The sequence below is a fragment of the Gadus morhua genome, chromosome 3, assembly GCF_902167405.1.
Source record: "Gadus morhua chromosome 3, gadMor3.0, whole genome shotgun sequence".
NCBI lineage: Eukaryota > Metazoa > Chordata > Actinopteri > Gadiformes > Gadidae > Gadus > Gadus morhua.
In genome coordinates, this window is record NC_044050.1 from 16,346,269 (window position 1) to 16,370,348 (window position 24,080).

A 24,080-nucleotide genomic window follows, 5' to 3' on the forward strand; every position below is an offset into this window, starting at 1 on the left:
GTCATTGTGTTGTTTTTGTTTGTGCCAGAGTCGCAATAGGCAGTACTTTCGACTGAGCATTTGCCATTTATCAGACTCTTATCCAAAACAACAGCACTCATGTACGAGTCATTAAGGAGCAGGTAGGGGTTAGGGCATCTTGCTCATACAGGAATACTTTGGAAGTTGAAGTTGAACAGCCTAGCCGCAACCCATTCAGCTAACGCTAAGAAACGTAATTCATAATTTCTGTCGACCTGCTCATTGCACAAACCTAGGATTGTAATTATTTGCATAAATCCTGAAGTGTTCATGTTCTTAGAAGCATATATATGGTATGTATAACACAAGGGGGTAAATTCCAATAAAGTGAACATGAAAAATAATTCTTTCAGAGTGCGCTAACGCTGTGTCTCTGTCTCCTTTGTCTTCACAGCTCTACGCCATCCCCTGGTTCCTCACCATGTTTACGCGTGAGTATCTGTCCTCCCTTTCTGTCGTAGTTGCACCCAGTGCAGCGGGTTGAATGTAGAGCATGCTGCTACTCAGTCAGCTGTTTCGGCAAGATCATTAGCAAGCAGATACAATACAGTTCTGTGTGAGAACACTGGTGTTCTCTAGCACTGAGAGAACACCACCTTATACTTTAGCATTGAAGATTCATAGCTTTAACCTGCACCTGAAACATAAACAATATTCACAGTTGATGCTGTAAATAAATGGTTAGGGGGTGTGAATGCATTCTGAATGAGACACACGTGTGTGTGTGTGTGTGTGTGTGTGTGTGTGTGTGTGTGTGTTTATATAAAACTAAATACAACTTTTCCGTTTTGCTATCCATTGTACTGAACCTCTAGTTTTCTTCCCTGTCAGGTTTACATAATTACCACACACACACACACACACACACACACACACACACACACACACACACACACACACACACACACACACACACACACACACACACACACACACACACACACACACACACACACACACACCTTCCCAGGCTATGACCAGGCAGTGCAAGCGATTGTCCCTCGCTCGTCAGCTTGACGAGGGCAGCGGAGCACAAGCTTTGTTTACAACCCGCCCCTCGTCATGGAGCTCCAGCCGTGCGCCGCACTCGCTAATCTATGCTATCACCGCTCCACCCAACCCCCTCCCCAGCACCACTCAGCGTGGGGAGCTACGCAGCCGACCTCGGCTGTCAGAGGAGTGGAAAGGGACAAAAAATGTCAAGCCCTGAGCTCATCGCAGGCTCAGGAAGGGCTGTCCGTCCGTCTGTCCCGTCCGTCAGAGACGTACCCCGTCCCTACATCCTCCTCTGCGTGACGCACCCTACGGCGCCACATTGATATTTCATGCCCCACGTCAGTCCGTCTGGTGATATCAGTAATAAACCAGATGAAAGCCATTCACCACATGGAGTGGAAAATATATATGGAATAAAAACTTTTTTTTTGCTTTGCGATGCTCCGCGGCGGCTGACCCTGAATGCTGAGCGGACGTATTTCCCGGGTGCTGGGGCTCCTTTAGATGCGCTCTCAGTATTCCTATCAATATTCAAGGCCCTCGCAACCCAACCAAAGGGCTTGTTTGTCCCTCGCCTCAGGTGTCAAATTGGCCAATTCCACCTGTAAGACAGGCACACAGTCATTGATAAATATATATATATGTACTCATACCTCTCAGACACGCACTGAGACAAATGTACTCGTATCTCTCAGACAAGCATGTTGTGACACAAACACTCATCCAATATGTGCGCCTACACAAACAAACGCACAAATTCACACGCTATGATTCACACGAATGCACACACACACACACACTCACACATTCCCTCACTCTCTCAAAATATAAAAAAACACTTGCACACAGGCACACACACACACGACAAGGGCAGGAGAGCACTGACTCACTGCCGTTCCCTTGGAGAAAAGAGTGGAGGCAGAGAGTGAGGCAGAGAGTGAGGCAGTGAGTGGAGGCAGAGAGTGATGTAGGGAGTGAGGTAGTGAGTTGAGGCAGGGAGTGGAGGCAGAGAGTGAGGTAGGGAGTGGAGGCAGAGAGTGAGGTAGGGAGTGGAGGCAGAGAGTGAGGTAGGGAGTGAGGTAGGGAGTGGATGCAGAGAGTGAGGTAGGGAGTGGAGGCAGAGAGTGAGGTAGGGAGTGGAGGCAGAGAGTGAGGTAGGGAGTGGAGGCAGAGATTAAGAGAGAGGAGGAATAGAGCAGAGGTAGTAAGTTGGACAGAAAGTGGAGGTAGAGAGTGAAGAAGAGAGGGAAGTAGTGAGTGCAGGAAGAGAGTGAGGTAGTAAGTGGAGGCAGAGAGTGAAGTAGAGCGAGAGGGGGGTAGAGAGTGGAGGCAGAGAGTGAGGTATGACCCCGTGCCCTCTGTCCTCCAGAGGCTGCTGCCCCCATGCCTACTAATGGGCTCAATCCAGCTGGGGCCCTGGCAGGTCATCTCACTCACACACTCACACACCAACACACTCACAACCTCGCGCACACACACACAAACACAGGTCTGCCCCATAGACTGCTAATGCGTTAAGGACCAACCTTCCCGACCACACACACACACACACACACACACACACACACACACACACACACACACACACACACACACACACACACACACACACACACACACACACACACACACACACACACGTCTCCCTTATCACTCTACCTCAGCCCTGTATTTATTCCCTGGCATCCTCTGCAACAAAGCTGCCAGTTTAGACCCTTTATATTTAGACAGATAGAAAAGTGCCTCAGAATAAGTGGTCCACGCGAGAGAAACATCTGTTTTGTTTGAAATTACCAATACACGGTTCGACCCCCCCCACTCCCAATGCCGCTCTGCTAATCTTGTATCCTTTTGGTGGGGGAGTTGTTGCTTTTTTCTGGAAAAATAACACATTTCCATAAAGTATTTTCTTTTCCAACCGAGTCGTACTTTTTGAAAATATCCCTCCAGGCTCTTCTTGCCAAACCCCAGCTTTCTTCAATGAGCCTCAACATTTAACATTCAAAGTATAAACACGCACGCACGCACGCACGCACGCGCGCGCGCGCACCAATGACCACACACAAATAAATCTGCTTGTCGACGTCTCAAGCCGGATTCGTCATGTTTCCCCCTCTCTCCAGGGGTGTGTGTGAAGGAAAGAATGTGTGTGTGTTCAGTCACACTAGCTGATTTCCCTCTGTAGTATTATTTATTTATGCACCCCCCCCCTTCCCTTCCTCCAGACGTGTTCCCTTTGCACAAGATCTTCCACCTGTGGGACACGCTGCTCCTGGGGAACTCGTCCTTCCCCTTCTGTATCGGGGTGGCCATCTTGCAGCAGCTTCGGGACCGCCTCCTGGCCAACGGCTTCAACGAGTGCATCCTGCTCTTCTCAGACCTGCCGGGTGAGAGAGGTCGCAACTCACAATAACAGCAACTCAATGCATTCAGACGGCGCTTTTCAAGGAGGCCAAAGTGCTTTCCATGGCCTGCGCTTTGTGTGTGTGTGTGTGCGTGGTAAGTGGTTTTGTGATATTTAAGTGGTTTTAGTCGCATAAAGATTCCTTGAATTTCTGTACTTTACGACATTCATTATCTGGCAAGTGTTTCTATATTCACATACAGTTATTTATTAAATACAAATACCTGGTCGGCTGCAGACATTGGGGCACGGAACACAGTACCTTTTCAGCTGAGTGTCAGACCCCCTAAACACTAGACAACCCAGTTCCCGCCCCCCAGTGCATGTGATCGCACCTGCATAGCATGGAGAGAGAGATGGAGAGCTGGAAGGCAGGGATTGGCTGCTGCTGCTTACCCCTATACTGTCGATACAGATGGACACTTCTCTCTCCATGTGCAGAAGGAATGCTGTGCTCTGAGGGTCTAGACCAAAACACGAATATGGTTTTAGGTAACCGCTCAATCCAGAGTCCAGAACTCATACCCCTTAAGTTTTTGCTAGAGGTCCCAGTGACCTCGTCTCTGTGACTGTGATGCATACCGCCTAGGGATTTTGAGTGTGTTCATCGAGCTTCTGGGGATGGAACCCAAAAGGTTCTCTCATCGATCTCCGGGGTCTGCAGCCTAGCCTATAGTGGACAATCTGGGGAAAGATGCCCTTAACTCTACTCTCTGCTCTTTTTGACATTTCTTGGAATTGACTGAGAATCTCTTTGGATAAAATAAAAATAAGGAAATTACTATTATTATTATTACTAGCAGGGCTGATATATGTATGATAATGCTGAAAAACGTCAACGTCCGATGGACCATGGTGTAGTGTAACCCACCATAGAAGTCTCCCAGCTAATATACCTCCAAATTGTTTTGACCTTCTATGAAATTCAGTGTCGGATTCTCGACAAAGGCCGCCCTTAATGGACTCTTTTGTGTGAGGAGAAACTGCAGCACTATATCATAATATGGGTAAATTCCATTTAGAGCCTGCCACAACACCAGCACAGACCACCTGTATGGAGGCGGCCATACCTTGACCCTAGCAGTGTCCCTACAGTTATAAAGGAAGTGCACCCAGTGTTTATGTTGGGAGGGCCACCTGTGTTTACCTGGCTTTGGTGTCAATGTGATAAGAATCTAGTGTGTGTGTGTGTGTTGAGGGGGGTGAAGCAGGGAATGATGCAGCTGCATAGACACCACCAGGAGTTGTAGGGTTTAAGTTCAGTTTTATGTCTTAGAAACTGTAAATACTAAATCGTATAGTGTTACGGTTCACTCCCAACTGCATGGTTCTGGGGTTGATCCCCAATATCCACACTCTAAGCTGGCATCCCTGAGCGAGTTTGAATTTGAACCCCCACCTCATCAATAATAATATGTATTTTAAAAAAAAAAACATCGACCCAATGACTAAGCGGTAAACAGTGTTATCCTTCACCTGTTTTGCATTCTGTCTTCTTACAGCTCCCACCATACACAGTTATGATCTTTAATGAATACCTTTTGGAGCCTGTACCGAGGCCATGGCCATTTATCCCCTTCATTTCACGCCACATTACCGAGGGCGCCATTAAAGTCTGCCAAAGATTAAAAACATATAACGAAGAGATGACTCGTCTTCACTCTCCACTAATCAACAGCTACACAGCACCGCAATTTGCTGCGCATATATTATCCACCGGAGGGGCCGTCGTTAGTTATCTACTGGGTGTTGGCGCGATCTGCTCTTCAAGGGGGCGCGTCTGTTCGAGTACGTTCATCACAGTTACAGTCTCAAAGGGCTTCGCACAGGGCCTTGCGTCGTGGTACACACTCTCACCCAAATGTCCCTAAAGGGAAAGGAGAAGCTCTCCAGATCCGCGGTGAAGAGGAACAGTGAAGAGGGAACCCTCTCCGCGTGGACGTTCTCAGCGAACGGGCAGGCGTATAATGGTGGTGCTATAGAACCGTGGAAGTGGGGGTCATACCTTCAACTTTGGTGATGCTTTTTTCTCTGGCATTGCTTGGTTTGTTTGTTGTTGTTTTTCAACTTAAGAGCATTAGGCTGCCATGAAAGCCGTCTTTGGCGGTTAAAAAAAAACCCTCCCGTTGACACGCTAACTGTGCGCAGAGTGCGGATGGTTATTTAGGAGTTATCGTGTGTGTGTACGCCGCGATGAGTCACAGGGGCCTCATCCCCGGGTCTTCTTGCTTTGTATATTCTTTACACATCACTCAGGAGTGTTTACGCGCACACACACACACACACACACACACACACACACACACACACACACACACACACACACACACACACTAGCGCGCCAAGCCCGTTCACACACACACCCACATAAACACGAGCCCGTGCACACACATACACCCACCCACACACACACACACACACACACACACACACACACACACACACACACACACACACACACACACACACACACACCAGATCGATTACTCTTGCAAAGTACCAGTGACACAAACTGCAGGAGCTGCATTTATAATGCATTTGTCTTCAAAATGTCTACCACACATACACATACACACACACACACACACACTCCTGACACTGGGGAGGGCACTCTTAAGCTTCCCTAAAACCGGCTCTAAATGCAGCTTAGTCCTGTTTTTGAGGTTGTCTCCTTCTTCTTTTTCCTTCAAGATGAGAGCAAATAATTTGACTTTAGAGTTTGAACAACTGCCACAGATTTAAGGCTCATCGCTTCAAAAGCAATGGCATGGCACTATGTAAGCGTAAAATACACGCGCGCGCACACACACACACACACACACACACACACACACACACACACACACACACACACACACACACACACACACACACACACACACACACCTCCCCCATGCTATTCTCATTTCAGTGTTGCCATAAGTTGCCTTTTTTTGGGGGGGGGTTTTACTGAAGAAATCGTAACAAGTTTATTCTCAGGGGCATAGAGGCAGTGGGAGAGCTAGTGCTCCTTATAAAGGTAAAATATGTCTGCTGGGAACGGGAGCCAAAGGCTCCCCTGGCAGGGCTGCGTACGGCTGGCCACGGCTGCCAGGTTGCAGTCTTAATACCATTACTTCCAGCCTGCAGCTGCTCGTGGTTTTGCCCTAATAGTCAGAGTTCAGATCAGTTTTCGCCTCGCACACTTGTAGCTATATATGGTTATGGATTACATATTTTATTCACCGAGACTTTTTTTATTTTATTTTTAAAGGTCTACGGTTGCTTGAAGTCTCTCCGAAACTAAACCTTATTAGCTCCCCTCCACAGTCGTGTAATTTACTCATTCATCATACTATGGCACAGGTTTAGAAACGTTTAAACGTGGTGTAAACGCTGTGCCATCTCCGTCTGATTGAAAGGGTAAATATGGAGCCATGCAGCAGTGGCAAACCTTGAAATGGGGCAGACCCCCTCTCCTCATCAACGGTGAGCGCCACACACGTTAATAAATGGGATTTATGTCAATCTGACCGCGGGACAAGCCTTTCTCCAGTCCCAATTCTATCTACGATGCATCTTGCTAAAGGGAGTCTCAACCGAGTATGTGTTCCATTCTCTCCATTAAACCAGAGTCACACTTCTATCTAGGAGGCATGCTAGTAAAATGAGTCTCAATCCAGGGTGCTTTCTGATCTTTTCCATTAAACCAGAGTCACACTTCTATCTAAGCGGCATCTTGCTAACATATTTAAACTCAAGTTTTTATTCATTACTGCCTTTTATTTCTAGGCCTGAATGGCAAACCAGTTTTGTTTTCAGTTTGGCTAACTTTTTTATATTTTTGTTTTTTGTTTTGAATGTGCTCTACTTTGTTTAGTTTTTAACATGAACTATTACCTTTATGGGAGAAAGCAATGATTTTGTGACTCAAAATGAGACCGAAGTATGAGTTTGCTTTCCATTCTCTCTATTAAAGCAGAGTAACACTTCTGTAAAATGAGACTCGACCCGTTTTTGAATATGTACAAGGGATCTGACGACGTACTATAAATTCAGTACACAGACAGACGTTCGTATTAGAAAACTCTGAAGCACCCTAACGTCCTGTGTTTTGGTGCAAATGATGAGGTGCATCTTTTACCTGAAAGACATCTGGTGTATACGCATATTTAGTTTGGTTTGTTTTGGTTAATGTGTTTTGCTAAAATGTCTGCCGCACTGTGCCATGAAAAGGTGGAAGATGTGGAGTCTAGAGGGAGGCACCTGGGTACGACATATGTTGGGCTCATCGGTGAGGCGTGGTAAACTGACGCTGTCAAATACAGAAGAAAAAGATGGATTAGTTTCATGCAAGATGTTTGCTACATATTTGTACATCGGGGAATTGAATGAGTTGGCAAATGTTGTTGTTTCTCTAGTTTCGCTAGACTTGCACCTTCTGAAAATATAAAACAAATCAAAAACTGAATACAAAGGTACATAAATGCTGTACAAAAAGAATATCATTATTGTTGTTTTTAAAATCACAAATTATTATTAGGACTCTTCATCTTCAAATGGCTTCTCATGTTTCACTAACTGTGGCAATCAGAGTGGAATTCAATGTTTGAAAGATAATGTGCGTACCATTCAGAGTGCCTGCCCCACTCTCTATGCCTCTATGTAGACGCTAATTAGACGGGGACAGCGCCTGTCATTGAAAAGCCAAAGGTCATGTCAGACCCTCTTGAGAGAGGAGAGCAGCGGCTCATTATACAGTAGGGTGGATTCAACTAATGTCTGCAGAACGCTGCTCAAGTCCAGATCAATGTTTTCTTCTCGGTTTAATTAGTGAGTTGGCTGTTGATCGATGTGTTAGACCCTACTAAGAGCTGTATAGTTGATTATTTTCCTACCACAAATAATTTCACACTTGGTTCTGTATTTGCCTGTTATGTCATGTGCTATTTTTTTGGGGCTGTTATGAATTATTTTTACTTCGTCCCTTACTTTCATGCCTTTATGGACAGGACGGGGGAAGCAGCCAGGAAGGCAGGGTTGAAAGACATTGCATGTAGCGAATGTATTGAAGGTATATTGCCTACATGGTTAGCAGAGCCGCCTGTGTTGAGAGAGTGAGTCGCCGTTGGTAGTGATTTATAATCAATCATTTAGAAAGATCATTGAGCAACAAACAAAAACAGTCTGCTCCTTATAACAACAAGAGGAGAAACCGTTGGAGCAAGGCATTAGCACTGCCAGTGTTGAATTCCCCCTGGGGTCTCCAATAACCATATGCATTAAAAGCACAGGGAAGTATTTGAATATAACTACAATATCTTTCAGAAATCCATAATGGTAATCAGCCAAAAAAAAAAGGTCATCCTTCGATTGCCGATATTATTCCCATTCACCTCTTGTTGCGGCTGCGGCTAATCCATACATTTCTGCTGCCGGAGCTCTTTGGAGATTTACATTAAGGTGTGACGGGCTGTCTGGCAGAGCGGAAAACTGAGTATAACCATGATGCAGCAGGATCGTCCTTCACTGGCTATTAGCATCCATTACCGTGATCCAACCTGGGCTACTGAACTTTACTGATGCTATTCAGGTCTGAGGAAAGAGAAAAACTGCCCACGCTACATATCTGACTGAAGAGGGTTTCATCCGAAGCAACTTATAGTGGATTCAGATGCGTTAAGACGTGTGGGCGTAGGGCATTTGGCTCAAGGAAGCCTACAGGCATCTGGGATCAACCCGAGTATCTTTCTACTGCGACACCTGAGCCTCTACACCACTGTATCCACACTGCCGCATAATATTTATTTGAATTGGGTCATTAGGCAGCAGTGATGGAGTCTGGCCTCTTGCTCAATGATACCTATACGCCTCAGATACCTGGGACAGAACCCTGGTTTTGGCCGGGTTAAAGTTAGTTTGGGTCCTAGCTATTTCACTTGCACATATAAACGCTAACAAGTCAGCCAGAAGCTCTGCAGAGGCAGTTTTTTTGTTGTGAAATGACTGCAGTTTTGGACGCTCAAGTTATTCAGTCAACGTCTGAATAAACTCAACTGCCGAACATACGGCGCTCACAGCGTGTGTTGTCATTACCAATGTTTTCATCCGTCGATCGCGCTTCCATCAGCTGTGTTCTTGTTTGTTCTTGTGGTGAGAAGAGCACAGTTCCCTTTCGAGTTTTATGGGTTCTGTAAAGCCTCTGAACCTGTTCATGTGGTTCCTATGGGAGACTCTATAATACCCTCTCTTAACTTTTAATGTGTCAGTTCCTGCACTGTTGACTTATTTCTAGCTGGTGCTATTCTCCAGTAGTTCCCCAAAACGTATAGCGACCAACCTCTTGATGAAGAGACAGTATATTCTGGTTTACTTCTAAAGTATAACCACATTTATAGCGAACAACCTCTCGATGATAGCATATTCTGGTTTAGTACTTGAAGTTGATATGTTCTGAGAAACGGCGGGAGAGTGGATGTCATCCTCATCATAATCACAAATCCAACAATGGTAGCAGAATAAAAAAATGATGTAGACCAGAATTTCTTCGCACACTGCACTGCACCGTGCCATGTGTCCTCCCAAGCAGTTTGATAGGCCATTGGAATAACTTAAGGGGGAGAGAATCAGTGTGGATGTGTCTTACCGTGGGGGTAACTGCAGTAATTATACCTGTCTGAATCACTACACGGAGATCCTTGCTCAGGTGGCTGCTGGCATTTCTTCTAATAATACTGTGTTCGTCTGCTGTTATGTGCGTCTGCTCTTACACCCGTTGGTGTCTGTGTGTGTGTGTGTGTGTGCGTTTACATTATATACAATACGCCTACGCTTATTATTTTCCCCTCGATTATAGTGACTGGCAGGACATTACAGCATTTCATTATTAGTATTTTTGTTTTTGTATCTCCCTGTTTAATACACAGACTCTCTAAGGGCCCCTGATCCAATTAGCATTTGACGTGTCTCCCCCCCCTCCCTCAGAGCAACGCCAGTTGGCGCAAATTCTAAGCCCAAGACGAACCTCTCCACACGTAAACACCAAATCTAATTTCAGATAAAAACAAGAAGGAATAAAAAGCAACACACAATACTGGTGCAAGCAGACAGTTTGCCATGTCCTGCTGGACCCGGGGCCTAATGGAAGAGGAGGATCCATCTCCCCCTCATTCCTCCACTCTCTCTCTTTTTAATGGCGCCCGCGATTGCATTCCCCTCTCGACGCCCTCGGGAGGAGAGACGTGTTTCCCCGAACGGGGTGGGGACTTGTTGGTTATGGTCTGCGCCAGGCTCTCTTCATGTAGGGGGTTTCGCTCTGTCACAGGGGAGATTGGGTTTGTTATTGGACAAATATTGGATTTGGTAATGGTCATCATTTCACGATTGTTTGCAGATTATATTGTATTGTATTATATTCTTAAAAATAATAATCCACCTGTGATTTCCCTGTTAAAAAATTTCAACCAAACAAGTATGCATCAATAGAAAGAAATCTCCATACCAATATTTGCATTGTCCATGTACCAACTGAACAAATTGTAGCATTTGGAACTGTTAAATCATTCATTGTATTTAAGACGTCTGCCATCTTTTGCCTTTTCAGCCATTAACCGATTACACTTTTAACACAATTCATACAATATATGGATAAGATGTTCACGTCTGTCTAGCATGTGTGATACGTCTTAATAATATACCTTCTACATCCGATATTCATAAAGGGCCGAAAAAATCTGCCCTGCCCCGTGATATCACAAGTGGGTGTGTCCATTTCGATGTATGATGGATAGATAAGCCAACCAGTTACTACGATCCGCTGGGTAGGCTGGAAGATTCTTGCCGCCTTCAAAGCAGATCGGAGGTTCGGAAGCTCTTACGTGTCTTAACGTAAACCGCGTTTACACCCTGGACCTGTCTCTTCTTCCAAAATAAGAGAATTTCGTAGGGTATGACATAAAACCGGAAAAGCAGATAGTTTGTGAGACTAGACTTCATAACAACAAGTATGGATGTCCGCAGGGACCTCTTTGCGCTTCTTTGCTGAATCAGATGAATCAGTTAGTAGAACTGCTTACCATGGTTGAACATGAGCAAGAATTTATCAGGTGATGTTTATAATTCTAATTTATAATGTATTGTGATGCAAATGTTGGAATGGATGTTAAGTTCGCCTCTTAGTGCTTGCTGCAAGTTCACTTTGGTCTATCAATGAAATCCCAACCTAACATAGTATTCAAGCTGATTTCCTTAAGGTCCCAACCTCCGAAATTCCCGGAAGCTCAGACTGTTTTGAAGGCACCAACAATCCATACATCTGGGTGGATACCCCCATTTGTGATGTCACCAAGTCACAGGGCAGGGCAGAGTTTAAAAGGTGACATATTATACCACCAGGTGTGAGAGTGATTAGCCATTACAAGCCGTTTTGAAAATCTGCCTCTTCTGACATGACAAGCTGGTGTGTCCACCTAGATGTATGCAGGATAGATCAGTCCACCGGCCTACCCAGTGGACTGTAACAAACGTTGCTCATCTATCCGTCATACTTCTAGGTGAACACTTCCACTTGTGATGTCAGAAGAGGCAGATTTTAAAACCAGCTTGAGGTGGCTAATCCCACTCTCACCTGGTGGTGAAACGGGGCCCTTTTAAGACGTATCAATAAGAAACCAACGCCCTTTCTCCCCCAGAAATCGACATTGAGCGCTGCGTGCATGAGTCCATCAAGCTCTTTAGCTGGACACCCAAGAGCGCCACGTACCGCCAGCACGCCCAGCCCCCCAAGACCACCGCCGTCACCGACGGCAACGGCTTCGGGAGGCCGGGCACCTACTACTTCTCAGACTACCAGGACATGCCCCGGACAGACCTGGTAGGTAGCAACTAGTACTTGTACTCGGGATTACTACTGAGCTGAGAAAAGTATTCTCTGAGGGTCATCGTTTGATAGGGTTTTCGTTTGTTTGTTTGTTATTGTATGACTTTATAATCAAATTCCTCCTTAACAAGTCGACAGGACAGATACAAATTTGTTTAGCTGTTAAAATGATTGAGCAAGTGTGAAGTCGAGCCCATCCATAATCAAGATTAAACTGATATATTGTTTGGAATTTGACATTTAAAGTCACATACCTCTTGCCTACAATCATTAACTGTCAATATACTCAAGGTAAACAAAGGCACACTGTATTGAACTTCTTTTTTCCCGTGTTGCATATATCGTCCCAAAACAAACAACCAGTTTTTTTGTGTCCGTCCATAGCCATACTACCTTCGATCTGTGTACCCTGGACCTGTCTCACCCACTGAGTTCACACCCCGGCCCTGTCTCACCCACTGACTTCACACCCCGGCCCTGTCTCACCCACTGAGTTCACACCCCGGCCCTGTCTCACCCACTGAGTTCACACCCCGGCCCTGTCTCACCCACTGAGTTCACACCCCGGCCCTGTCTCACCCACTGAGTTCACACCCCGGCCCTGTCTCACCCACTGAGTTCACACCCCGGCCCTGTCTCCCCCACAGAGTTCACATCCTTGCCCTGTCTCACCCAAAGTGTTTGCACCCTGGCCTTATCTCACCCACAATGTTCACACCCTTGACCTGTCTCATATACAGCGTTCACATCCTGGCCCTGTCTCACCCCCAGGGTTTACACCCTGGCCCTGTCTCACATACAGCGATTTACACCCTGACCCTGTCTCACAGCGTTCACATGAGAGGTTTGCCTCCCTCTCGCCGTCAACCACCTCGGCACCAGGGGTCTTATTTAGAACTGTTGCGTACGCACAAAACGGGGCTGAAAGTGGCGCACGTGACTTTCCACGCCAAGGTTGTGATCTATAAAAAACTAACTTGACGGGAGAATGTGCGCAGCCCTAAGCAAACTCCGACCCATGCGTACGCATGGTTTGGAGGAAAAGGAGAATTGGCGACACAGACAATTGTGGTGGTGAACTGAAGTCAGACTGAAGAAATGTAGAGAAGAACGATTATGTTTTATCATCGCCCTTCATGAGTTTAATTTAAACCCGTATCATGCATTAAATCTATGTAATCAGAATAATTTAGGTCAAATGCGTTATTTCTCAGTTATAACTCCAGAAACATCTCCTTAGAATCGAAATGAGAATTCAAAATCGAAATATTCTATATTTAATCCCGTCACTCCATACTGTCCACTGACGGCGCAAATGCATGGAATAAAGCATCTGTCCAACATGTGTCAATAACATAATATTTTTATGTGACACTGTAAACACATAATCAAATGTCAATTAAATCCCAAATGTGGAAAACCAAGCCACATACTCCTCATCACAATCGTTATATTATTGTCTGTTCCCCTTGATGCTTTTCATGACAAATCAGGCATTAAAAAGGGGTTATGTTCAAGAACCTTTTACGTGGGTGAGTACAAACTGATTATCCAAGGTGTTCTCGTCAGTCTTATTACCGTAACCCTATAAATACAGCGGTGAGCCCCGTGCGTAATGCTGCACCATGGCACTGCTGGCACTGCTGGAGGACCATGCAAATAGCAGGATTCGGAGGGAGATGGTCTTCAGGGACCATGACAATTTATTGGTACATAAAAATATGTACCTTTATGTCAGACCATCTCTTTTTTAATTCTGGGTGTGTGCGCTCCGTGCCACTGACAGAGTTCACTGCTGCAGCAACATGTTGCCACTCACTCTGCTTTTTGTTGTTAGTCATCCCAATCCCGTGACCGCCGAACAAAACTACTTTTCGGGCCTCCACCTCACCCACAAGTGTCTCCACTTCGACCTCCGTGAAATTTCGCTTTTTTGCTTTTCTCAGTCCTTCTGCCATTGTTTCCGACAAGACATAAGGCTTGCATCTGAGTCTGTTTTATATGCAGATCGCATTCATGAGGTCGTTTGCATTGACCATTTATGGTTAAAAAGGGGCGTATACAGGGCGGAACGTGAAGTTGATTCAGCTGTGCACACTTGTCGGCACTCTGATTTATAAAGCAAAGATTGCTTAGAGGTGTGCGTACGCAGGGTTTTATAAGTCTGAATATTTTTTGGCGCAGGCAAAACTTGGCTTTTGGGGCGTGCGTACACTTTTAGTAATGATCCCACGCACAGTTTTATAAATGAGACCCTAGGACTTCTGTCTCCCAGGTTGCTGTAATGTTATTCATTACCCACAAACCCAAGCAAGCGCTCATTTTAATAAGCGGCACCATTCATCTATGGCCACCTCCCGACAGAGAGACAGACAGACAGACACACAGACACACAAGGAACAATACAATCGCTTGTGACATTGTGTTGTTTTCGCTTTTGAACCTGTTCACCCACTGACAACCAAGTTCAAACATTATATATCTCGTAATAAGGATGGCTTTCCTAAAGATTTGTGTAGTGCTCTGTTGAACATCATACTGTGGTAAAAATGGGTGAAAGGGTTTGATTTGTGGAAGACGTATAGTCAGGAGCATAGTTAGTAGAAGGTAAAGACTAGTGAGCAAGACACCCAAATGTAATTGTTCAAGAGTGCTGAGATGTTTAGGTGTGGGTGTGGGTGTGTGAGCGCACGTATGTGCTCTTAAAAAGGATTTATGCACTTTCTAATTCACGCAAGGAAGAATCGTGACAGGATTACCAAAATCCACTGACTCTAATCAACGCCTGATTTGCAAAACACTCAAAATTTAAATATTATTTCATCCATTTATATTCATTTCATAATGTGTTATTTGTAATAATAGAATTTCAATAGAATTTCATGGCAAAGGTGGTTGATTGTTAAGGGAACTTTATTTTGCAGTGAACATTAATATTCATCTTGGCAAGCGGTTTGAATAATCAAGAAGCTTTGGTTATGCCATACTCTATTTAATCATCCTATATCTGGTCTTGAAGATGTTTACGTCTGGGTTCAGAGTCTCTGTCTAACTTCTTTCTTTTGTCAGCAAAAATAGAATCATCAAAAGATGTTGAAGATTCTTCGCCCCCAGATATAATAAGAGGGAAATTATTCACATTACAGAAATATTGGTAACTGCTGTTTAGCCAGATTTAGAACAGAGAATTATTAAAAACTGAAGGTCTTCTTCTCTTTCAACTCCTGTGTGTGTGTGTGTGTGTGTGTGTGTGTGTGTGTGTGTGTGTGTGTGTGCGCGTGTGTACGTGTGTGTGTGTGTGTACGTGTGCTTTTGCGTGCGTGCGTGCGTGCGTGTGCAGGCGCGTGTGCGTTATTTTAAAAGTCATAAGAAGTAAAAGATCTCCATTACAATTCAACTCAAATTTTCTTCTCATCACAGTCACCAACAATCAACAAGTTTTTCTCTGATGGCATATCTGACAGATTACTCATAGTCATTTCACTGCTAGGCGGAGGACATTTTAAAAGGTAAAACTGCTGCTGACGTCTGTGTAGATCATCTTTATTGTGAAGCCGAATACATCCTCTCTAAAAACAATGACATATTGTTGTCATGAAGGATTCCTTGGGCACTTAAACGCCTCTTTATCCTAGTAATCAGCCCCCATTCAGACAATTTCAATGACCAACCAAAAATTACAGTTTCATACAGTGAGGGCTCTTTATTCACACATACACACACACACACACACACGCATGCATACATTACACGCACGCACACTGTTATGGCAGTCCATCGATTACGATGATGACGTTGCTCCAAATAGAAGCACACACACACGCACGCACGCACGCACGCACCCACATGCACGCAAAATGAAACACACCAAACACATACGTGCACACATTAGCTTATGTGCGCACACATGAGCACTGAAACAAACACATTCAGTGACGAATGAATAATGACAGTTGAATATGGTATAGTGCTTTTTATACACACACACACACACACACACACACACACACACAAACGCGCAGCATGATGTCTGCGTGTGATTGGCTGCGGTGGAGCTCCGTCTAAGTCAGAGCGGTGGTGTGTGTGAGTGCCATTAAGCCAGTGCGTGCAGGCTGCTGCATACTGCTCAACATGACATTTAAGTCACCGCGCCCCCCCCTCTCCATCTCCCTCCTCTCCTCGCTCTCCCCCCCACACCCCAGGCGGTGACAGGCCTGCACATTTTGCCTGAAGACTCAGCCCTTATATGTGTATATAAAAAGCACTGTGGCAAGGGTGTAGTTAATCTTTGATAGTGCTTAAATTTTCTTTAAATACTTTATTTTCAATACAAGGTAACTTTATAGTCAAAATAGCTGTTGCTGTCACTCGCCTCAGAAGGAAGCTTTCGTTTGATTGTGGTTGTGGTGGAATTTTCTTATCAGTGTTTTTTGAAGCGTGAGATCTCTATTTTGCAGGCTTGAAAATAGGTGATTCTTTTACTTCCTTGCCTCTCTTTTACTTCATTCTTGTAGAGTAGTTTGGGTTTGATTTCCAACCGAGGCTCAGTAATGACCTTTTTGAGGACCAAGAGCACTTTGCTCACAGACCTTTGTTGAATTCCCCAGATTCCATCCATTCTTCTATTTCTAACACACTGTTTGAAGGTCCTTTAGAAATGCTTTGGAACCGCACTTCAACTTAAATTGCTTAATGTATTTTTACGTAAAAACATTCCTTCCTTAACCAGCCCACCGGAATCAGTCAGTTCATAGTGTGTTGTTTTCCAAGGTCTAGACAGTATTAGATGATGTTAAAATAATGTCTTTATTGGACAAGGGCCCATTCTGCGGCAGCAGAAGAGCCTTGATGACACGTCTGCCGGGTTTGATCATGATACTGTTTAATAATGTCAGAAATCATTGGATGAAAATTTAAAAAGGGGTAAAATATAACAAACGCATTTTTATTATTGACTTCCTTGAGCATTCACTCACCTCACATTGGAAACTCAATAGCACAGTTGTTTTTTAGTGACCATACCAATCTAATAACTTAGAGAGTGGCATGATATACGTTAATTATTTTGCATAATTTATCTTGCAGAGAGATAACATTTATAATAAATGACTTTGCAGTCATCCCAAATTGTCACAAGTCGTACAATTCAAACAGATAGGACTGTTGTTTTTTTGGCAGTATGAACACACCAGCCACAGTTTCCACTGAAGAGGAAAACACATTAGGAGTGCCCATATTGTGCCAATTCTGTTTTGCCTTTTATTTATCTGTGAACACTCACTGAGTGAAAAACAAGCTAAATAATATATTATCATATGCAGATTTGAATCATTTGTTCATGTCAAAATGCATTCATAATTTAAAGCGCAGATGTCAACATTTTACTAATTAGTATTCCTAATTGTTTGCTGCGGTTTTGTTTTGTGTCGTGTTTAATTTCTGCCTTTCTGTAACGTGGAGTTAGGGTCGACTAGCAGATAAATGTGACTTGCGGCATGGGTGAAATGTCAAGACGGACACGTTTAGCATATCAATTTCTGAACAGCCCTCATCCTCCTATATCTCATCAATCAAATCAACACATCACAGGCACACCACTTTCCGTTTACTTATCCCGTCCGCTGTCCATGTATGTCCATGTCCATCCTAACAGGCCCAGCGGTCCACCTTTCTTCTTGACAATAGGAATTTGGATAATGAAGCCAAGCCGTTACAGTTTCATTTACATTTAGGGCATTTAGCAGTTGCTTTTATCCAAAGCGACTAACCAGAGCCTCACATATGCTGAATTCCCATTCATGTCATCAGAGAGGGGGCCGGCAAGACATGTAGGTTGTGGACATTGGGGATCGAACCCAGAACCTTTTAGCTGGGAATCATAAACCCTAGCCCACACCGCTATCCTCTCTCAAGCCCCTTGTGTTACTGAAAGAGATGTATTTTTAATGCACTAGTCGCTTTGGCTAAAAGCACGTGCTAGGTGACCTAGAGGGTGAATAACAGTGAATATCTGTATCTATATCTGAGAAAGTCCTCATCCATCTCTCCTCTAACCTTGTTCCACGGCCTTCTCATCTCACGATGGAGCGGGAATCTTCAAATAAGCTTTATTGGCAAGGGAGAGGGCGGGACTTTCACTAGCAGAGTTCTAGCGACGAGAGGCAAAAAGGGCGGGTCTATATAATCCCTAACCGTTTTCGGTCGGCTGCTTACTGTCGTCTCATGTTCTTTCTCTCTTTTCTCTCTACTGCTTGTGTGCGCCACTCTCCTTCTGCTGCTGTGTCGCCTGAAGCTGCAGTACGCTAGCTTCCTTCCCGTGCATGCTATTTATGTCCACCTTATTGTGAACGTATGCAAGTAGGGTTGGAAATGTTTGCTGCGATCTTTTAAACCCCGATCCCCTACTCTCAAGCAGCTTTGCCTTTTTTGCCAGGCCACCATTGTAATATAAGATTTTAAATGACCTGCCTGGTTAAGAATAGGTTAAATAAGATAAATAAATAGCAATTATTCATCCAAAAACGACTTATCCTCCAGGTCTTTGTTGTCGTTCTTCTAGTCGTGTTCTTATTGTTCTTGCTCTGGGGACTGGGAACCGGCGTTCACAGCTCATAGCGAGTGAGACAGCGCACAGCACAAAGCGTCGCACTCGACCGGGATGACCCTACCGTCCATGATCCCCCCTCACCCAGCTGTCCCGGTGTGTTCCCCCCCCCCCAGTCCCGGGAACCCCTGGCCCTCAGCGAGCTGAAGGCGGAGCTGTCCCCCCGGATCTCGGCCGAGGACCTCATCGACCTGTGTGAGCTGTCGCTGGCCGGAGGCGGGAAGAGGACCCGCGCCGGCCGGCCCAAGATCGTGGCCGTGGACGTGCGGAGCGCCGAGGAGTATCCTTACGCCGCTGAGCCGCCCGCTCGGTGGATATGTTCAGGAATATCAAGTTACTGATTGTTACATCTCTCTGTCTTTTTTCCCTTTTTTCAACGAAATGCTTGCAGGATATACTGTTTTTGGGTTTGTTTTTTTTAACTCTTCAGACTTTTTAAACTGATAATCAGTCAGAATATATTACGAATATGTCTTAGCTTCACCCGAAAATTTGGAAACCTTTAACGTTAATCTTTAATGTGCAGTTTGCCTCATTATGCCCTGGAGGTTCTGATGTTTTCCATCGGCCCTGCTTAGCATGCTGCGTACAGTATGAAGCCTGCTATGGCCTCCAAACCAGCAGGCCTGTGGACCTACTGCCAAACACAGAGCTCTAACCAGCCCAGGGCTGAAAGAAGGACCTCAGTCTGTTTGTATGGGACCTCAGTCTGTTTGTATGGGACCTCAGTCTGTTTGAATGGGACCTCAGTCCCATTCAAACAGTGGTGTGTTAATTAAGATTTGGTAACTAGGGCTGCTTTGAAGCCAAAGCCAGTCCAATACTCCCAACGCTTTAAATCCGTACGCTAGTTGACTGGTTGACCCTCCGATGTGTGGCGATAACACATAAATACGCTCTCTTAAATAGCTCATATCCCCTGAACCGGCCCCCAGCTGAAACACTTCTACCTGGTATAAAGAAAACCACAAACACTTGCTGCTCCCATTTTACAGGGACACCATCTTTTTTATACGGCTCATAAAAACCCAGCCCTCGACCACACACTTCAGAGAGGTCATCTGCAGAATAAAACACTGCCTGTATCCCGCCCAAAACCCATTTTCTATCCCTGCGCCTGCAGTTTCTCCCAAGGTGTTCACAGGTGCCGGTGCATATATAAAACCACGGGCTCAAAGTGTCCCTCTGGATACTGGAAATAACAAAAATACAAATAGCAATAGCCTGCAAATACAACAGTTTGCCCTCCACCTCCCTTTCTCTCTGTCAGTCTCTGTCTCTCTCTCACTCTGCCTATCTCCCTCCCGCCCTCTGAGGAACATCAGCCAGGACTTGATTTACTCTAGTCACGCGCCAGCCGACTCTCCTGTGGCTTTCAGTTAGGGCCCCGCTACCGGCCCCTAGATTGCACCACTGCATCCTTCAATTTGAGAGACAAGGGCATAGAGGTGGTGGCGTTGGTAGTCCCCCCCCCCCTCCCCCACTCCCCCCCCTCCCCCACTCCCCCTCCCAGGCTCACTTTTCTCCCTGGGCTTTGGAGAAGGAGCAGAAGAATGGATCCCGCATAATGTGTCTCATAGGCAACGTACCAGGTGGTTTAAAGATAGCACGTTGTCCATACTGAGTTCCCTGAGTCCGTCCGTCCCCCCCCCCCCCCCCCCGTCTCCCTCGCTTGGCAGCGGTTCTTGTTGAAATGGGGGAGATTCATTGACGCAGCCCATTTCCATATACATTGTGTTGAGGAAAGCGTTGCTTTACTTCTGCCACCTGTTTTTGGTATTAGTTCAGTAGCGGTGTAACAACAAAAATCCGTGGAAAGCAGAGAATTGTGGGCTAATTGGCTAATTGGGTTTGAAGCATTCTTTCCGGCGACACCGGACCGAATAAAGAGGTGGAATCGCGTAACACGAGGCGATGGATTTTAATGAGCCCAAATCACCCGGAGCACATTTGATTACCGCTCTGTTGTGAAGTTATTGTCTGGGCCCCTATCGAGCTAAGGGAAAATCATCAAGCCTCATAACTCTGCTCCTCTCTTCTGTCGTTGACAATGCTGCTAATAATCCAATATCATAGCAGCGGTCGGTACCAGGCCTCCGTCGGAGCCCGCCATGCGGCCCAGTCCCATAAAGGGCTGTTATTGAATGAGTGCTAACTCAATCTGTTTCATTTCCGTCCTATCCCCTGTCTGTGGGTTGAGTATTTCCCTGGGATAGTGGAGGCAGCGCTGTGTGAGTGTGTGTGTGTGTGTGTGTTTGTGTGTGCGTGTGCGTGTGCGTGTGCGTGTGCAATCAAGCGAGTGCGTGAGGCGTGAGCGATGGCCGGTGGATTAGAAATCGAACGATCAACTGCTTGCTGAGTCCAATACTTCCTTAATCCATCTCAACTGTCTCGTCGCGACATTCCACAATTTCTCATCGTGGAGATACATTTACAGTCTGGACGGCGGCATATATATGCGGGCGATAACCACCGCTATACGGCAAGCTCGGGGCCGGTGCCAAACCCTTATTCTATTCCTGACTTTCAAAGTCAGACGACCTTTTGAAGGCGAGTCCGTCAGCATATCAATAGAATGGTAATTGTAGGGGGCACAACGGGTCATTAATCACTTAGGATTAGTCGGGAATTTCTGGATATTTCCAATGGAAATTCCTTTCGGCGTAAGCCTCCACAAAGTAGCACCCCCCTGGAAAGAAAGGGGTGCCCAGGGGGCTTGACCCGATAGAACAAAGGGGGATCCGACCACTTAAGCAGGATTTGCCAACCTCAGAATTTGGCAACCCGTGTCTATTTAGGCATCTGTTAAAAACCTTCCCTCTATGTTCCCCAGCCCTGGTTTAAATAAAGATTTATGCAGCTTTTAATCAAAGCAAGCCGTGTCTGGCTGTGCCGGACCCGCTGTGCGATAGCGTTTCATGGGGAACGGGCTTACAGGTGTGAATGGGCAGGAAGACCTTGTCACTGCCTGAAGGGTGAAAGAACACTTGTTGCGCCACATCAAGAGATCACAGCCCGCCGCAGACAGTGGAGCCTTTTGGGTAGGCAGTCGAAAACAGGGGCTCCCACCCAACAGTGGAGTGATTGAGTCAAGAAACGTCACCTAAGTAAAGGCTTTATCGTGAAATATTCAGCGATAATGTCAATCACTCTGTAGACGCCGAGCCTGCAACACAGCTTTTGTTTGTCTTTCGTTATCAGAGTGAATATTAAACCACCACTCTGCGTCAGGCTTTGTTCCAGTCCCTCTCCTCACATCCCCGTGGGTCCTCTTCCCAGTGGTTTTCCCTGGGCTGACTTTTTTCCTCGACGTGGCGGGAACAATGCCTCTCTTTTAATGCGCCCGGATCATTTTTTAACTTCCACACACAACATTACCTCATTGTGTCACTTCAGCCATTCTTGCTTTGCCGTTCCTCCTCCCCTGACAAAAGCTCCCTTTATTCCATCTCCTCCGAGATTCTGTTATTCAATTCATTTGTCTGGCTCATCATATTCCCACCCTCCTCTTCCTCCTCCTCCACCTCCACCCCATCTTCTCCTGCTCCGTTCTCCTTCCTTCTCCGCTGCCAATTTTGTCGTCGCGTCCTGCTCCTCCTCCTCCTCCTCCTCCTCCTCCTCCTCCTCTCCTATTCTCCATCACTCTGACAAGCCGTGTACCTCACCCACTCAAGAGGGTATCAGCCCATCGGTGAGGCTTTCCATTTAGTAGACAACGCACTGCAGGACTTACTCACACGGTATACACATTCATATATTCATAGGAAACATCAACCATTTGTGCAGTTTCACATTCGTTTGTTCTGATAAATATCTACTTAGAAATATGAAACGCAGAATGGAGTCCCTCTTGGAGAAGTAGCCTTTGTGTTTCACCTCCACATAGCTGCTTTATTTATTTAAACTGAATATACTCTGATAAACGAAAGAGGTTCATTATTTATCCCAGACAGGAAATGAGAATAAATTTGAAATACTGTGACTGGCCGCTGGTTTGAAGTTTACCCTTTTATATTGACACAGTACATTTTCCAAGCTGTAGACTTTCTGATGGTATGGATTCACTACGGTACCCCCAAACACCACATCAGGTCCAGAAGGTTCGCTTCTGCTCGCTTCTGTCAGGAAAACAAATGGCTTTCTCCCTGTGACTGTCTACCAGGCCAGCTGTGTAGCAGCTTCTGGTTTGCATCAGCAGGAGCCCAAAAGTAACTATTCCCACTCTACTCAGGGCATGTATCACCAGATGAGTGGATGTTGCTTTTGCTGCTTGCATGTCTAACTCTCACTTAGCCTCCTCACAACGCCTTATTCGCTGATTTATCTTCTCTCAGACACAGAGACAGCTTCCTTCACACCTCTGCCCACTAGTCCCTTTACGAAAATGGATAATAGTGTCGAACCTTTCAGTCTAGTGACATCAGTTATTTCTCCCCCGGGGCATTTATTTGAGGAGATGTCTGCACCAACACGTAGTAAAGAACCACACAAAGCAAAGAAGAGCCTCCTTAACGCGAGTCCCTCCAGCTTCAACAGAGGCCACCTGTCCGGCAGCGTCAACCTGCCCTACTCCTCCGCCTTCGGTCCGGACGGGGAGCTGGTGCAGTGTCCCGGGACGGGCGTCCTGCACTCCTTCAGGGGACGGGTCATCGTGGTCATCAGCCACGCCATGAAGAGCGGCACAACGGTAAGGACGGAAAACGATCCTGGGATCAGGGGTATGACAAGGGACTAGTCTAGTGGTTATGGTGACTCCCACGAAAAAAGCTTCTTGGCTTGAACCTGGATGTTTGCGTCCTTGAGCAAGATGTCCGAACCCCTACCTTCTCATTAATTGTAAAACTACAAAAAGTCCATTTGGAGGAAAGTGAAAAAACAGTTGAATATTCTAAAATTAGATATTTATTAGGCACTTTCATCCAAACCCACCGATGGTGAAGCCATATACATGTCATTAAGGAGAAAGTAGGGGTTAGGGCATGCCTTCAGGTAGATTTTGGACATTGAGGATCGAACCCAGAACCTTTAGACTGTGATTTGAACACCCTAGCCACTTCCCTTCATGGTAGTCATGATATATCTTTATGTCACACTAGGATAAAATACCGTCATTTATTTTCTTCAGTCTTATCCAAACTGTCTGTTCTCTCTGTTTTTGGGAATCCAAATGCTAGCTTGAATTGACTTAGAGTTATCCT

The 24,080-nt window shown here is 45.6% G+C and overlaps 1 protein-coding gene across 1 annotated transcript in view; it reads left to right on the forward strand.

Moving 5' to 3' along the window:
- Positions 1–24,080, forward strand: part of tbck (TBC1 domain containing kinase) — a 39,644-nt gene that overhangs the window by 13,123 nt on the left and 2,441 nt on the right. Inside the window, exons 21-25 of the mRNA XM_030350762.1 lie at positions 416–452; positions 3,243–3,404; positions 12,091–12,272; positions 18,999–19,162; positions 23,410–23,569. Coding sequence (XP_030206622.1) covers positions 416–452; positions 3,243–3,404; positions 12,091–12,272; positions 18,999–19,162; positions 23,410–23,569 — 705 coding nt within the window. The remainder of the gene's footprint in view (positions 1–415; positions 453–3,242; positions 3,405–12,090; positions 12,273–18,998; positions 19,163–23,409; positions 23,570–24,080) is intronic.